At 48.0% G+C, this 17287-nt stretch overlaps 2 protein-coding genes across 4 annotated transcripts in view; one reads left to right on the top strand and one right to left on the bottom strand.

Moving 5' to 3' along the window:
• Window positions 1-10322: 10322 nt before the first annotated feature.
• MIXL1 (Mix paired-like homeobox) lies at window positions 10323-11233 on the top strand. The gene is made up of 3 exons (XM_064510189.1): window positions 10323-10368; window positions 10452-10681; window positions 10770-11233. Exons 1-3 carry the CDS (start codon window positions 10323-10325, stop codon window positions 11094-11096), a joined length of 603 nt encoding a protein of 200 aa, XP_064366259.1. The 3' UTR covers window positions 11097-11233.
• Window positions 11234-13751: 2518 nt separating this feature from the next.
• The window catches only part of LIN9 (lin-9 DREAM MuvB core complex component), a 39555-nt gene continuing 36019 nt past the window's right edge, over window positions 13752-17287 (bottom strand). For all 3 annotated transcript variants that reach the window (XM_064509940.1, XM_064509941.1, XM_064509942.1), the window contains 4 exons: window positions 17155-17280; window positions 16633-16815; window positions 16431-16528; window positions 13752-15133 (listed from right to left, as the gene is read on the bottom strand). In XM_064509940.1, coding sequence (XP_064366010.1) covers window positions 15028-15133; window positions 16431-16528; window positions 16633-16815; window positions 17155-17280 — 513 coding nt within the window. In that variant the 3' untranslated portion in view covers window positions 13752-15027. The remainder of the gene's footprint in view (window positions 15134-16430; window positions 16529-16632; window positions 16816-17154; window positions 17281-17287) is intronic.

The raw sequence follows: 17287 nt of genomic DNA, 5'->3' as shown, positions 1-17287 counted from the left end.
AATGACCGGGCCTAACAGCGGCACGCTTCCGCAGAAAAGGTGCCAGCCAGAGCAGGTACGTCCCTTGTCCTTTCCCGCTGAGCCCACCGGAGGCATTGCTGGCAAAGGCGTCCCCCCTCTTCCTATTTACGCCACGTTGAGGCGTCACTTCCAGAAGGGCCCGACGACTTCGCTGAGCAAAAAGATTTGCAAGCACCTGAAGTCGGGCTGTTCTGCAAGGGCTCCAAAGAGCAGTCAATGACTCCTTTCTGCATGACTCATAATTTTTCATGTCAACATGAAGGAAAAACAGCACCTTGGATCCACAGAAATAGAAATTTACAGCAGTTTCTCTCCCTTTTTGTGAAGAAAAAGTGAACACATTTTTCCACTGGTGTGTTTTGGTCCAGGGTTTCCGCACCTGCAGGAAAACACTGGCAAGAGTTTGAGAAGTGATCCTGGGAAATGCAGGCAGAGGAGAGAGGGCTCAGGCAGCCCTGCAGTGCCCTTGTCTCCCGCAGCAATTTGTGCAGACACATTTTACACAATCCTAAATCAAATTCACAGCAGAAGCCGGATCTCCGACCGGGGCCAACCCCAGGAGGCTGGTAAAGCCGCACTGCCTCTTCCACCCCTCACGCGGCTGGGTGAAGGCCTGCAGAGCGGGCGCAGGCACCAGTGCTGCTCTGGGACGGACCCTGCCTCGCTCCGACCCCAGGGCCTCCGCCAGCGCTCCCCGTCCCACCGTCCCGCCAGCAACCAGAGCGCCGGCATTCACGGGGCATCTGATGTACATGTTTGCAGAGCCCAGCCTTGGCAATCGCTGTTAAGGACAACCTCTTGCTGTGGAAAGCTTAAATACCTTTTTTAAGATACCTTTTCGTGATGAAGGTGGCCGATGCTCGCACATCTGCTGGACCCTCCGTTAGGATGAGAAAAGGGCGCAGCACACCTAGCCGGTTGTTCACATGGGTGCCCCTTCTCACCGCGCAGCTAGCGTTTGCCCTGCTCTCTCCGGCAGGAGCCGGCCCCGTGCAGCCAGCGCGGAGGCCACCGTTGGTCTGGGGAGCTGCAAAACCAAGCTCTTCAGGCAGCGGGGACCAGGCTTCAGCACATCAGGATTTTCACAGCCAGCAGGTTGCCGGTTTCTCCCGGACTCCTCCGTACCTGCCGCGATTGCTGCTGCCACGTCTGATAAGGAAAACAACACATGAAGAAGGACATTTCAACAGAGAGAGAGTCACCTAAGGAAATTCCTTATCTTCTCCCTTCTGAAGACCCCAATTTTCTCCATCTTGGCAAGAGGAGTGAGAAACACAGCCTTTCTGAAACGCTGGGGAAGCAACACCGTGCACGCTGCTCTGTTGGCACCGAACAAGACGCAGACGATGCAGAGCAGCCAGGTGCTGCTGCGACTGGAGATACTGTCCGGCCACTGCAGCGGGGTCAGAACTTTCCATGGTGGCTTTGCCTGCGCTCACAGTTTAGGCACGGGCGGCTGAGCCCCAGGCTGGTTACAGCAGTGATAGAAGTGGTGGGAGCGGAAAGAGAAACACAGGTGCTACAGTGCTGCTTTTTTTGAAGCCAGCCTTGCAGCGAGCTCTTCTCACTCCCTTGTACTTTCTCTGACCTCAAGGACCTTATAGCAGCCTCCCAGATATGAAGATATGACAGTAAAAGAGGGAAATAGGGTCTCCTAAGGGTATGGGTCGTGGCTAAGATGGTAGTAGAGAGCTGCTGTGATCACTGCTGTCTGGCGTCACTCTTGATCTGGGAGTGCAGTTGCCTCATTTAGAATAATAAAGGTATTTGCTCTTTGGTGTGTGTCCAGCGGCCCAGAGACGTTTCCAGGGGTGGCCAAGAGAAGCTGTCAAGGCGAAAAGTCTTACATTCCCCACTCGACAAACTGGGTCAAATGCAGAAGAGAGGGGAAAGAAGCTGTGGGGCTAAAAGACAACAGAGAAAGAGAGAAAACTACTAGGGAAAGGGAAGAGAGAAGGACCTTTAGACAGCACACACACACACACACCCCCCCGAAATAAACACAGAGGAGCTGGGCTTGCATAATGGCAAAGAAAAACAGCTGCCATTTAAATTGGGGAAGGGGGAACAAGAGGCATCTCAAAGGTGGGGGGATGCCTGAGCTGGGCAGCCCGGGGGGGCACGGGCGCAGGGCTGTCGGGGAGGCAGCGGGAACCTGGCCCGGGAGAGAGGCCACGTGTGGGAAGGTCTCAGACTGCTTATCTGGGCTGGGGGAGGAGGACGGAGGTACTTCTCTGTGCAAACGCGTGGAGCTTCGGTGTGAGTCAGGCACCAGCAAATTGTGCCGTGGGCTTACAAAAAATCAGGGTAACCCTCGAAAATAATGCCTACGGGGTTCGCTGCATGGCATTTTCTTTCTTTTTCTTTTCTTCAGCATGATTTTAAATAGCAAAGGAGCATGAGTCAATTCTCACAGAAGAGAATTACTGCATGAAATGGCCTAGTAACTGCTGCACTCGCCAGCTCTGATCACCAGAAACTACTGATTTAACGATCAACTGCAAATCTTCACGTCAGAAGGAACTTCCCTCCTTCCTTCTAAATGTTAAAGCTGAAAATCTTCCAAACAGTACAGAGGCCTGAATGTCTTTGAAATGACAAAAAAAAAAAACAGAAAAAAAAATGCTCGAGCAAAACAAAATGATTTTGTTGCAAATGCCAAGATTATGAGAGACGAACAGTCCCTCATCTCTAAAACTAGCTAGGAAAGAAGACAGGAATCATTTAGAGCGAATGATAAGAACGAAGCCGGAGCATCAGCCTGGGCACGTGTAAGGCACTGAGCAGCAGCAGAAGGGAAACGCAGGGAAACCAATTGAAAAAATCTCCACTCAATACCACTCGGAGAGGAAAACTTGTGGGGTTTATCAGCACAAGACAACCTGGAGACAGAGAAAGGCAGTGGATCTGTGTTCACATCCTAACAGGCATCTGACATTAGTGGGAAAGTTCGGATTCTTTGTACTGCCTTCTGGTGTTGAACCATCAGAGCAAAATTTGCTTCATATTTGGGTTATTTTCTCAATAACTGTGAGAGTTCAGCTTTAAAAGAAAAGAAAAAAAGTGAGATTCTCATAAAATCTATAAATTTCTGCAGCTCAGGCACTAAGACAGATATCAGACACTGCAGGGCAGAAACCAAACACCTAGTAATTCTCATTTCTTAAGCAACTGCAGAAGGAAGACTGCAACGTGCAGTAGCCCATGGGGGTTTAGGAGCTTATTGCATGCGGTCAGCCTGGACAGGAGAACAGGACAGGGTGCTAACAGGAGAAGCTACTGCGTCTGCTGCTCCCCAGAGGAGCCTCAGCAGATGGCTGAGCAGTACTGTTTTTGCAGCACATTACTGTATGACCACAAAACCCGTCTGCCAAGAAATGGTAGAAAACAATTCCTCCACACTGCTTCCTAAGGCCACAGAGTCTTAAAAAGCAGGCGGGGGACTGTTTGGAGCTTTTCTTTCAATTATACAGTGCTATTTAAACAGGACGTGGCCTCTCTGGTACATGCCATACTATCTTGCCCCTCCCCGCCAGCCTCAAACTGCAAGCTGCACCCTGGCTCCATGTAAGTAGGTGCTGCACAAAAAGGAGGTAAAGAGGGTGCTTTCTTTTTCCTTAGCTTTTCTGTTCTTACCTTCCTTTCTTCTTTTTTTTTTTTTTAATTCATCTGCAAAGACAGAGTTGCTTCCTTTGCCCATGCAAAGAATTAATGAAACTATTGGGAGTTCAGATGATAGCCCAGTTATTTTGCATACCCAACCACCTGGATCAACTATGATAAAATCCCCTTCTCTAAGAATGGAGTCTACAGACTTCTTTTAGAGCATGTGATTCAGAAAAGCAACACGATGAACTCATATTAAATAGATGCTTTAAGTTCTCTCATAGTATCATGAGATCGGACAGGTGGGCACAGAGAAAACAAATTGCAGCGAGGAATTGTTTAAGCCTAAGGCTTGCTGCCCCAGAAATCCTTGTACGACTACCCACTCATTTCAGAAGCAAAACTGCCTGTCAGTCACACATATCCTGCCATTCCCAGTATATCGCAAAACTTGAAGGCAGGCTAAGGTTTAACAGCATCTAAATTCAACTCTAAATATCCTGTCCCCTTTAGACCAACCTCTCCTATCTCCAGATAGCTTCCTACCTACTGCCCCTTGCTTTCCCTCTTCCTGACCTCACCTCCACCATTTGCTCTTATCTCCTGCCACTCCCAGACCCTTGATCTCCCTCTCTCTGAAGGTAGGGAGCCAGTGATCAGACAGGCTCTGCTCCTGCCCCTGCGCTATGTCTGGGTCCCCTCTGAACCTGCGCATCTTGCCCCAAATCTGTTCCTGTTGAGACCTAGCAAATGCAGCCCTTTGATCTTTCCATGAGCATTTGCTAGATTCTTATGCGTCCCCCACTGCTGCTTTCTTCCAGGCTTTCCGTGTGTCTGAGGCTCTTATCGACTCCTTGGAACAGAATACACGAACCTGCCGGGAGATCCTGGAGTCACGTCTCACACCTCGCAGGAAATGCCTTGCTCTACCCAGTCACATCCCCCTCCTAAGCGCAAGGCTCAAGTCACAAGACACTATTCATTCCTCGTTGCTAAAAACAGAGAATGAGAGACAGCAGTTCAATTCGCAAAGAAAAAATATATTACACAGACGTAGAAGCAATCAAATCCTAGGCAAGCAAGACTGAGTCTTCTTTCGGAAAGGACACAAACACTTGTCGTGTTTACGTGAACCCCACAGAAGACCTGTGCACAGGGCTCTTTGGCCGGAGCGGATCTGTACTTCGTGATCTGAAATAACCAGTGGCCCCAGGGGCAGCTGTACTGGGCGATATGATCAGCGTCCTGCGTGGGTAGCTGGCACCTCCGACATCGTTGCTCTGGCTCGCGGATGTGCCAGCCTCCATTGCATACCTTTTACTGCTGGTACCGAAGCCCTAAAAGGGCTTTGGCCCAATCCCTTGGGCACAGGTGACCGAGCAGGATGGTGTCACCACCACACCACAGGTCACCCTGGCAGCCGCTCAAAAGGGACGGTGCCCGGGCACCTACTGTTGGCTGGGACAGCCTTGGTATGGCCCCGAGCAAGGCTCAGAGTTGCCCTTCGGACCTCGTGGCAGCCCCTCTCCCTGTCCCGCAGGGGATGAGGGCCTGATGGTCAGGGACAGACACAAATACCAACGTTTCATTTCACAGATAGCGAAGCTGAGGCACAGAAGTCACCGTTTTGTCTGGCACAACAGAAAGGGACCAGAGACAGAGCTGTGAACACAACACCGGTATCCTCACCCGGCGGTACTTTTCATACAAATAAGTCACCTCACTGATCAGCCCCCCCACCCCCCGGCTGACCAGGAGAGCTTATCTCCTCTTTTCTTTACACTGCTGGCCCTGTTTTCGGGGAGGCCGGGATCTGCTCTGGTACTCCCCCAGGAGCGGAGGATTACGCGCGGGGTCCTCTGAAGAGCCTCGGTGGCGCAGTGGGGACTGGCGAGGAGGAGCTCCCAGGGACAGGGCTCAACACCCAAGATGGGCAGGTGGCTCAGATCACTCAAGAACCTACGTCAGGACATCCGCACGCTATATCAAAGCGAGGACAGTACGCACTCCGCCTTCTCAAGCTCTTCCTTGCTGTAGCCATGAGAGCTAGAAACACAAATAAGTGACAACTTTAAATTGTAAACCTGACATCACTGTGAGATCTCAGGAGTCAGGACTCTACCTAGGAGCCTGGATGTGCCTCAATATATAGATCTGTGTGCATGTGCTTTGGGAAGACCTGATAAACCTCTAAAAGCATTCGGAGGTTATAAAGAGCATTGTTCGAGGAGTTATTAAGTAACCAGAAGCAATCAAAGGGAAATTAAGCATTCATTCTAAAGATTTCCTCTTAGGCAGAAAGAAAAATGCCCTCAAAACCAAAGGCTAGTGTGCATTAATGATTTTTGCTATTAGGGCCCCATTTTAGAGGCTGGAAATTATAAGGCATTTTCATGCCAGCAAAAGCTCTGGAGAAAATGTAGTTATGTGACCATAAAAATGTCTCTGGTCCACGATCAATTTTATTTGTAAGAACTAATATTAGCTATACAGGCATCATTTCTTCAATACAGGTTAGACTTAGGCGAGGTCTTAACAGCAAAAATGTATTTTTATTGGGCTTTTTTAAAACCTTCTCTTAAGGAAAATGAAATCCGGCTCGTGTGACTGCTGTTCCTTTGTCTGCCTGTATTCTAATGTGAGCTTTTGAACCTGCTGGCCAATTTCAATTAAAACTGATATACAAATTGAGAGCTCCAAGATAACAAGCCTTTGCAAGCTTAGTTAAACTAGTCAGGTGGAGGAGAGAGACCTAAATTTGCACTACTAAAAAGTTCATTACTATTTTTAGACACCAGAGCATTCAATTAAAGAGCGCACACACAAAAAACACTGTGTGATTTTTGCTGGAACGAATAAGCACTGTGCAAGAGCCACCTCCATGCAGAGTGCTAGCAGACACAAAGTGACATGATGAACCAGAAGAGCTCAAACACAGGAAGGGGTCTGCCAGGGGTTACCTAACCACTGCAGGGCAAAATCTGTTGCATTTCACCCCCTCCAAGATTTAACGGCAAAACCGCTCATGTGTGTTAGTCATCCAAGGGGTGCATCTGTTTTGCAGTGCAGATATGACCGAATGCCACACTGCTGCCAAGCTCCAGCTCCTAAAGTCAAGTACGGCAGGATCTTCATCTGTGTTTTTCAGAAGATGAGTTTGTGGCCCTCAACAGCCGGAGAGAACCTCAACAGCTCCATATGCAAAAGCTCAAAAGCAGCCGGCCGGTGAATGGAGAGCTCCTCTCTAGAGCCCCTTCCTCTCCAAAATCTCCATCTTTCAGAGCTTGTCTTCTCATCGCCAAATGCTTGGAGTTGTCAGCAGTGACCTGACAGCATGTTCTCCACCTGAAGCTTAAAACTGTGTTTTCACTGCAGACACCGGTGCATTTTGAGTTCCCTCAGCACAGGTATCTCAGCGCAGCAGCCCAGCACTGACACAAGCACAGGAAGTTTCTCTCTTGGTAGATACAGCAAAGAGCAATGTAATCAGCCTCCAAGAGGGACCGCAATCATTGCCACCTACACAAGGTAGTAAAAACCACGTGCGCTTTTCCCTTAGAGACAGCTATCTCAATTTTAGCCATCCTAATGCCAAAAAACAAGCCACTTTTGAACTTGTGTCATAGCTTCTGCATCTCAAGAAATAAAACCCCCTTCCTGCATCAACAGGACAAAAAATAAAGCAAACACATAGAACTGGAAGGGGCGAAAGTCTGAATGACATCCTGAATACTTCCAGCCCTTACCTAGCATAATTCCACGTCGATGCTGGCACCTACCCGGCATTGAAAACACCCTCGCCAGACTGAGGGGACACAGCTAGATGCACAACTCCACGTCGGGGAGAGGAAACGCGGCCGAACCCAGACACAGTGCTTTCTCTCCCCGCAGGAGGCACGCTGCCGTGCCTCGCAGGCATCACTTTTAGCACATTGGTGGGATGAAGCTCTGCGGGAGCTGTGGTGAGGTGTGCCAGCACTAGGAGGGGAAAAACCTGGCAGAAGAAACAAAGCGCTGTCTTTCGTGCCATCCGGCTTGCCTGGGAGGCAGCCGAAGACTCATGCTCTGATCTCACGCAACAGCACACACTCTTACAATTAGAGCACTAAGTGCCTCTTGCTTTTCTTCAGACTTAGATCTCTTTCAAACCAAGCCGATACATAGAGGCAGCCACCAGAGTCCTACAGAGCAGAAGAATTTGTATTTAACGCTTCGAGCACCAGGACCGGGAAACAGGACTCCTGGGTTCCTGCCTCCAAATCGCTGTGCTTTGGTGTCCAGCACACGCTGTTGGTGTGCGTAGGAGGACTTCTCACCAAGATAGGTCAAAATGCTGGTATCAGTCAGGCAGAGCAGGGAAGGAACCAGGACACGGAGAGTGGAAGCAAACAGCGGCCAGCCTCAAAGGTGCAGGAGCGCTTGGTGCGGACGAAGCCCATCTACTGCTGCGTCAGCCGCTAACGATGAGCTGTGCCAATGTGTGCTGGAAACTCAGCCGTCTGTAAACAGACAGTTCAGTGGCTGAGCACGAGCCGCGTACCCTGGAGTCTGTATTTGCAACACTGGGCCATGTTAAGGACACGGGCAGTTTTGCCCGTTGCCCTGATTCAGGCATAACACACACATATCCTGTTTTCTAAAGCTGCAAAACACAGACTTCCTATCCAGGGTCGCAGAACTAGCAGTCAAACATCATTTGTATTACAAGCTCTGTTACAAACAAAATTTAGTATGTACAAGTTATCTTTTTTCTACTGTAATAAAGTTGACTTTCCTTCTTTTTATAGCCTATAAATATCCTATCTATGTCTCCTAATGAAAGCCTTTGGGCCTGGGAAACATCTCCAGTCATTTTCCCATCGGGGAAGCGCATTAGTGGCTGTGACGAGACAGCTATGGGAACACCTCTGCTGCTGCAAAGCGCAAGGGAACCGAGGAATCTTCCGGCCCTGAGGACATCGCAGCCGTGGCCGCCTGCAAAAGCGGTGCTCAGAGATCAAAGAGCGAGCCCATTTCCAGATTTATGAGTTGGGAATAGGTCTATTAGCTCCCGGTACTTGCTCTTTCCTGAGGACGTATTCAATATACATTGATAAAATAGTTGTCTTAATGGGAAGTCTGATGCTGGCAACCACCACGCTCCAGTCAGCCTGCCCCAGCTTTACCCTCTTCTACCTCAGCGCCTGGTTCAGGCGCAGGCAGTCCCAGAAGCAGCCCCAGATGGGATCCCCTCATTTCTCTCCTCAACAAAATGCCTTGTCCCTCCTGACGGCACGGCTGGGGCCAGTCTGTGCCTAGGGGTTAGTAAGAAGCATCCTTTGGTGCTGGGCTCGGTTTAAGCGCCTCCAGTTCAGCGACCTCCCTGGGACGCCGCCTGCTCCCCCCAGCAGCGACCTCGCGCTTAGGCGGCCGCCCCTGGGGGAAGGGGACACAGGGAATCGAGCTGCGTGAAAAATACCAGCTGTGCCCCTACAGCCGTTTTAACCTTGGGCCAGTTGCTCCATCACTGGGTGGACCCACACGCGACGGAGCAGCCCCCTCCCCGAAGGGGATTGCACAGGGATGGAGCGAAGAGCGGAGGTGCCCATGGTGGCAGGCGCTACCTGAGCCGCTGCTGCTGCTGCTGCTGCTGCTGCAGCAGCAAATTCGCATGCTTGTATCCAGGCCCTTTTTCTGAAAGAAATGTTTTCTTTTTCTGGTTTACTTAATCCACCACCAAAGTCAAGCCTGAAGCAAATCCTACCAAACTAAAATCGATGTCCTTGTAAGGACGTAACTCAAAGCAAGATTAAATTCATCAAAAAGCTAAAGGATGTCAATCTTTATTCTGCATTACATGCTAAAGGAGTCTTTACTTGCATTTTTTCAGCAAATGTTATTTGCTGTAAATTGCAGTTAAGATGCTCATCATATAAATGTGATAGGGACTAACTCCCTTTCGGTGGCACCGTCTAAATCTGCAGACTAATTCACCCCTGCCCGAGCCTGGGAGGCCCCAATCTGCTGATGAATGATCTAAAATAGTGATCTCCACACCGGCTGCATCGCTGCGCACCTTTCTCACTGCTGTGCCCTTCCACTGTGCTGCAAAACCCAAAGGCTTCACCTGCAGCCTACAAGCCACGACTGCGCACAGGTGACTGAGACGTTGCTCACCGAAGCACCCAGACCGCTGCACATGTAAAAGCGCAGAGGTGCGGATGCTTCATGAGCAAACCCTTCAAAATGGCTTGTGGTGATCAAAGCACCCTTCTTACACATGGAGTAACTGTTCACAGGAGATAGCCCCGTAAAGCAAAACCAGGGCAAATCGTCTTTAAAACGCCCCGACGACGGTCAGCGCGTCCCCTGGGAGTGCACAGGGGGCACGCGGCTGGGAAAGGCGACGGCACCGGCCCCTGCTGCTGCTCAGTGCAAACGCCCAGGGCACCTCTAGCTTGGGTCTTCCAACCAAAGAGATGCTCCTGCGGCAGCGGGGAGCCGCCAGTTGCGGCAGCCGGGACAGGTGACCCTTCTCCCGTCGAGGTGAGCAGGACAACACCCGCCTGCGCCCCCGGCAGCGTCACCCCGGGCGTTACGTCGGGAGCGGGGGCTTAGGACCGGGCCGCGGCGAGCGGGGGCCGAGGGAGGGACCCCCCGCCCCCGGGCCGGCTATAAGGGGCGGCGGCGCGGCCGGGCCCTCCTCGCCCCCGGCCATGGCCGCGCTGCGCTTCGGGGAGCCGCCGCCCGCCTTCGCCGCAGGTAGGTAGCAGGGAGCGAGGGGCGGAGAGGGGGCGGCCCGGGCCGCGCCGCCTGACGCCGCTCTCCCTCCCTCCCTCCGTCCCTGTCTCTCCCTCCGGGCGCAGAGCGGGGCTGCCCGCCGCTGGCGCCGGCCGCCCGGGCCGCGGAGCCGCCGGAGGGGGCGGCGGCCGCCTCGCAGCGGCGGAAGCGGACGAGCTTCACGGCGGCGCAGCTGGAGACGCTGGAGCAGGTCTTCCAGGGCACCCGGTACCCCGACATCCACCTGCGCGAGCGCCTGGCCGACGCCACCCGCATCCCCGAGTCCCGCATCCAGGTGAGCGCGGGGGCCGCGCCGGCGCCGGGGCCGCCCGCGCCCGGCCCCCGCCCGCGCCCCCGCTCCCGCGCGGCTCCGCTCCCCGCAGGTCTGGTTCCAGAACCGCCGCGCCAAGTCCCGCCGCCAGCGCGGCCCGGCCCGCCCCGGCCCGGCCCCGCCGCCCCCGCCGCCGCCCCGCTGCGCGCTGCCCTTCCGCCGGGCGCAGGACGGCTCCGGCCGCTGCGAGTGGCCGCCGCTGCCGCCCGCCGCCTTCGGGGCGCCCCCGCCGCCGCCGCCTTCGGGGGGCCCCTGCCCGCCGCCCCGCGGCCCCTGCGGGCAGTACTCGCCCGCGTCGGACGCCGAGGACACGAGCGGCTACTGCGAGCCCGGCCCCGAGTGGGAGGAAAACGCGCTCGGCGCCTTCCGCGCCCTGTGAGCGGCCGCCGCGACCGGGCACCCGCCGCGCTACCTCACGCCTGCCGCGACTACTGCACTTTAGCCCGTAGTGACTGCTTTACCTATTTATTTAATGAGATGCGGGTCGGCTCCGTGGCATATTTTTACCGTGTATTTAAAGTTTTCCATTAGCACGTTTTGTATTTCCGTTTAACCTAACCAAATCCAGTTTTGGGGGACGGGGGTTGGTCTTAGGACAGTAGGATGGGTGGCTGGTCTGTCGGGTTTCTTGAGAGAGAAAAACAAATAAAACTTTACGTTCTTGCTCTACTCTGCCCTCCCTCGAGCCGAGAGTTGTGTGTTTGCCTGGGAAAGGGTTTCTTACCTTGAACAGCATGGGGCAGGGAGTAAGAAGAGAAACGGGGACTGGGAGCTGTAGCAGCTCTGGATCTGTCCTGGAGCCTTTAAGGGGATGCAGCAAGAGGGGACGAAGGCTGCCTGCGTCTTTGCAGAATCACTGGTTAGGGCATGTCCCAAGTTCCCAACACCTGCCCTTTTTCCCCAAATGAAAATGCACATTTATGGCCTGAGCAATAAAAAGCAAACTCCTCAAACTGTCTGCTGGCTCAGCTGGACCAAAACCTCAACTCTGGCCCCTGTTAATGTTAAACTAGATTAAATTACTAGTGTTTCAAGAACACTGTAAAGGCTCTGTAGCTTTCCAGCATTTGACCTGTAGGTGCTACACTGGAGCTGCTTGTGTGATCAGTAGTAGGCTAAAGGATTTTGGGTTAAACAGAACTCTGAGGACATTAAAGTTAGCAGTAATAGGGACCTCTGTTATAACTCATCAATTTATGAAAGAATGATATATTAGTATATGCCAATTTTGAAGGTGAGGCCATTTTTTTCTGCCTACAAGGCTGCAGAGCCCTGTAGAGCAAGCTGTAGGACATGAGGCTCTGCTATTTTGGATGCTTTGAAAGAAAAGTGACCAGTGTAAAGTAACCTATAAAGGGAATCACACCTGATAGGATAAGGCTACCAGTACAAAAATCTTTCAGTATCACCCATAACATACCTGTACTTGCATGATCTGAGACAGGTGAACCATGCGTGGACTGCAAGCTCATGAGGCTAAGCAGCAGGGGAGGACAGTTGATTAAGATGCACTTCTCCAAAGACAGGGCTGTTTTGAGAAAACTATAAAGCAAAAAAGCCCCCCCCCCAAGCCAATCCCCTGCCTCCCACATGAAAAAACGTCCATTGGTCTCAAGTGGGTGCCTAAGGAGCTGCTGCCTTAGGCATCAGGAAGACCGCCAGAAGAAAAGTACTTACAGGAGGACACACAAGATGAGACAATTGTTTCTTGGGGGTGAGTTTGAGTTTACTGACTGTAAGAAACTGAACTAACTTGTTCCATTCCTGCAAACTACAGTTACAGTAACAGTAGTGAGTTCTTGAGATTCCTGCCACAATTAGACCACATTCTGCAGAAACAGCAGTATTTGTTACTGTATTTCATCAGAACTCAACATTAACTCTGACCCAGCCTATCAGCAATCACAGTGAAACACTTAGCCTCCTGAAGAAAAAAGGCACGTACGCTCACATTACCTACATGCATTGGCCGAATGCCACATGAAAGCACATGAATACTTTGATCACAAATTGTGCATCTTCCTATTATATTACATTATCCTGCAATGATTAAAAACACTTCAACACAAAAAATATCGGAAAGAGCACATTTAAGTATCAGCACGTAGAAACCATTACACCTAAGGAATCAGAGTTAAGATTGGAGTGTTGTGATTACTGTAATATATTCTGTGTTCAGTAAGAGTCATGTTTATCATGAAAAACAGCTTCCCAAATTCTCCTCATTAAATACCAGCTGATACCATTGTTGGTAGTGGTATCTACAACCATCTCCCTCCTCCTCTCCCTGCTGCAGTTTGGGATCCCTGCTACCAGTAGGGCAAAGTCAGCCTCCTTGGCTGCCTGACATTCAGCGTCAGGAAGTCCTGTTCTGGAAAAGCATTCACTTAACTTCCGAGTATGCAAGCAGAGTTTCAACAAAGCCGTAAGGGAGTATAAAGGTCCCCACAGCAAGCCAGGTAGCTGCTGCTGCAAAAGGTCATCTCTGCTGTTTCCCCTGTGCTGGTGCTGGAGGCCATCTCACCCGGCAGCGCGCAAGTCCAGTGAGCTGTGCAGGCAGCAAATGAGACACAAAAAGAGGACTGCTTTTTCGGCAGCATAGCTCCCCACGGGACACCGGTGCCGGTTTTAGGAGCACCGGATCACAAGGGCAGGGGTGTAAGCAAACAGCAAAGGGGGCTGTTTCTTTTTCCAGGGTTAGCTGTACATCACCTTAGTTACACTGCCAAACCAAACCTCTGCGCCAAACAGATGGTAATGCCACAAAATAGCAGGCAACTATTACAAGAGGAATTGCAGAGACCACTCAAATGCTCTATTAAGTTACAAGTGGTGAATTTCCATGGCTGACTCAGCAAAATTAGCCTTTAATCTTATTTTGTAATATCCCTTGTAAATTTTCCAAATGCCTTTAAAAACTGCTACTCACCTTGTCCTCCGGGCCGTAACACTTCGTTTTTGGGAATTAAATTAACTTCTCTTAAAAAATGACCTGAAATCATCTGCAAAAAAGTTTGCATTTTTGTGAAATATATCAACTCTCATAGGTCAATTTATTCAGAGTTACAAATTTCATTGAGAATAAAAGATTTATGCATTTCTTAATTAACAGAACAAGTTTAGCTAAATATAAACTCTGCACTAAAGTTTTGCAGTGGCACAATACCAACACAGAATACAGAAGCATCTTTAAACTATACAAAATTTTAAAATTGAAAATAATCCTGTTTACATATTCTTTATACATTAACATATAAAAGACCTCATTTAATGAGGCATCTAAAGGAATCAAAAACATCTCTACAGCTATCTCTGAAAATTCTGGAAACAATTCATTACACAGAAGCTTTACAAGACTATTTAAACAAACCAATACACACTTTTTACAAGATTAACATTCCAAAATGTACTCGTAGGCAGGTTTCCACTTTTCATTTTTGCAGTTTACCTCACTGGTTATCTTTAATTATAAAAATCTTCATATTTATATATGTTGGCTATTGTTGGATAGTCAGCTATCTAATTTAAAAGTTGTGCAAAACAAACAAAAATCCGGAAAAACAATATGTTTAACCAGTCATTTATATAAAATGCCAACTAAAGCATTTTTGCCCTGTGTGGAGGGAAAAAGCCATGACCAATCTGTTCCTGGAAAGTTACCAGTTACGTTTTTATATTCCTTCATTAGACTCCTTATATAAGTTATGATAAATTAGGAGATCCAACAAGATATTGACTCATCGATAGACCTGCCCAGCATCCTCAAGTTTACAACATCTGTTCGCCACCCATATCCCGCTGCTGCTGCTGCTGCTTTAGTCAGGATCGCCCAGCCTGCGTGGTCACCACCCTACCTGACGGCTGAAACGGCGACTCTCAGATACCTACAGAACTGGAGCTTTAAAGAACAAAGGCCTGCCACCTGGCTACTGATCTGAGCCATTTCCTCTTCATCGTTTCTAACATACCAGGAGAGCCAACAACAAGAAGTAGGCAGAATTAATCTGAACTTTTAAAAATTAAGTTCAAATTATATGAAAGCATGTTTTCAAGTTTATTATACTAAATGCAGTTACTAAGAGATTATCAGTTAGCAAAACTACTGTATGTGAATAACAAATGGAAAAATCTAATGTAATGCTGGCCAGTAATGCTGGTTTTCTTAAGAAGAAGATATAATATATTTAAAAAGGGTCCTTTCCGAGAGGTCGTCTTTTCCCTTATCTTCTGGCAGTTAGGATATTTGGTGAAGCCTATGTAAAGGAAGAGGATTTTCCAGAACTACTTGCTGTATACTTGAAATAAAGTTTTCAGTCTCTGTTGGTGTTATTAGCTGCAAAGGCATGTAGATTTCCCATCTGGCTCAGACCACTCTGAATATGTGCAACGTGGATCTCAACATTATTCTGAAAACAACTGCAGGGAGAGGAGAAAAAAAAGAAAAAGGTTAAAAACCCGTATTTAAGAGTCACAGCTGAATAATTCTACAGTGAAAGCTGTTTCTAAGTCAAAGTATGAACTTAATCAATGTAAAAATTTGGAAGGATTGTCAGAGGGTAGCATATACTAATACAACTTGATAAAGACACATATGAAAATAGTATTTGCCCAAATAGCTGTACAAAGTCATTGACTTGTGTGCTTTAAGGCAGACTTTTACATGATCAGAGTTAATAAAATAAATACATTGTGAAGAGATGCTAAAATATTCAAAATAAGCACAGTGAAATAGATTATCACCTTTTTAGCAGTGTTTATCAACCTTGCTTTTTGCAGTGTTGATTACAGAGATGTTTCACTACTATTTGGGTTTTATTTTTGTTTTTACCAAAATGAAAAAGTGCTATAAAACAGCCTTTCTTAACCTTTTTTAAAATCAGGAGGCCGCTCTACTATCTTTGGAAAAAAAAAAAAAATCTATGTCCATAGCCTCCCATTAATTAGGTAGCAGTAAGAGTATGGAGGGTATAAATAAAGTACTTAGCATTTAGATAAGATTTTTAAATTATGTCATTTTAGCAGCTATATAATTATAAAAATTCCTGTTCACAGATTGTTGGAGGCTGCAGTACACTCAAAGAAAGTATCGCTACAGTCTTGTTATTTTTTTAATGCTTCTTTAGGCATCTGATTTTGATCACTCTCAAAGAAAGGATACTAGACTAGATGGGCTTTTGATCTGGCACAAATGTGACTGTTTAAAATATTGATAAAGCACACTGGTCAGAAGCTGTAATTGTCTCATATACCAGCTTTTGATGTTTACAGACGAGAGGTTGAATAACACTGCTAAAAAGAATACAGAAGTTGTACTGTTCTGTGGTTTGAAGAACTTATAATACCTTTACCACCAGAAAAAAAATGATAGCTCTCTTTCAGATGTTCACATCTGAAAATATTCTAAAGATAACTTATTAGATGTCCAAGTGTAAGGTAAAAGACAGAAGAGCAAGGAAGAATCTAGTTGTTGCTGTATCAATTTAGCTTTTTTTTTTTTCCTCCTAACATCAGGTTACTTTGCTGACAGGATCAAACAGAAAACTCCCTTTCGAACTCCCTTTAAGAAGGCCCCTTTTAAATGGGACCATTCCTATAAAAAAAGTTATGGGATTAAACCCCTTAATTATAATCAATGTTCATCCCTAAAGTACAGTAAGAATTGCTTGCTGGCATGAAATATGTAATTAAGAATTAATTATTCAAAAAGCAATACCTGATATTTGAGGAATCTATTGAATTCTTAATGTCATTTAATGAATCTGTTAGTGATTTAAATTCAAAGGAATTCAGGTCACCTCCTTCTGCTAGACACTGTAGGAGAAGAAAACACAAATAATATTCTGACAATTCAGCACAAAGAAACTGACAGAGCTTTAATAACATGTGAGAAACTGTATTTTTTGCAAACATTTTACCTTAATCTGCAGTAATATTGCTGTAAGTCTAGAGATAAGATCAGTTAAGTTTTCATTTTCAACGCAAAGCTGTCCTGTTGTCGAGGAATTTGCTTGCCTGACAATTTCCTGAGCCTCCTCTTCACACCTACGTCTCAAGTCTGTTGGTTGGTCTGCAGGCTGGAGGCCTTGGTCTGGAGCAAGCTACATAGATATAATAAAGAGAAATGAAGATTAAAGCTCTCCTTTGCAACTGATGTATGTATGAAATGACAAATGATTTCAAAAGAGAGTTCAGAGATGTATAGCATGCAGTATCTTTTCTTCATTTATGTACATGCATATCTATTCCAAAACTGGCCACTGGCATCAGCAACAGTTTCTGCATTCTGAGGGAGAAACTGAGCGAGGGAGAAAAGGAACTTGATATAGCTGCTGCTGAAAGTTTCATTTCCAAGCACCCTCCCTACCCCCCAGGAAATTTTGATTTATTTGTACTTAAGCAGGAACACCAAATACATATACGTTCTGGCAAAATCTTACCTCATAACAATACTGTTGAACCTTATGCAAAACTTTGTTTAAGTCTTTGTTTAGTTGTTCTAGATCTAGAACAATAGTTGCATATCTCCTCTGAAACTCAATGCTGATTGGCACAGAATAGGATTTCTGTGGA

The sequence above is a fragment of the Dromaius novaehollandiae genome, chromosome 3, assembly GCF_036370855.1.
Source record: "Dromaius novaehollandiae isolate bDroNov1 chromosome 3, bDroNov1.hap1, whole genome shotgun sequence".
NCBI lineage: Eukaryota > Metazoa > Chordata > Aves > Casuariiformes > Dromaiidae > Dromaius > Dromaius novaehollandiae.
Note: the sequence above shows the minus strand (reverse complement) of the source record. Positions and strands in the feature narration are given on the sequence as shown.

Coding starts and splice junctions, on each gene's coding strand:
- MIXL1 (XM_064510189.1), top strand. CDS start 10,323: ATGGCCGCGCTGCGCTTCGGGGAGCCGCCGCCCGCCTTCGCCGCAG. Junction 10,369..10,451: donor GCCGCCCGCCTTCGCCGCAG/GTAGGTAGCAGG, acceptor TCCCTCCGTCCC/TGTCTCTCCCTCCGGGCGCA. Junction 10,682..10,769: donor TCCCCGAGTCCCGCATCCAG/GTGAGCGCGGGG, acceptor CGCTCCCCGCAG/GTCTGGTTCCAGAACCGCCG.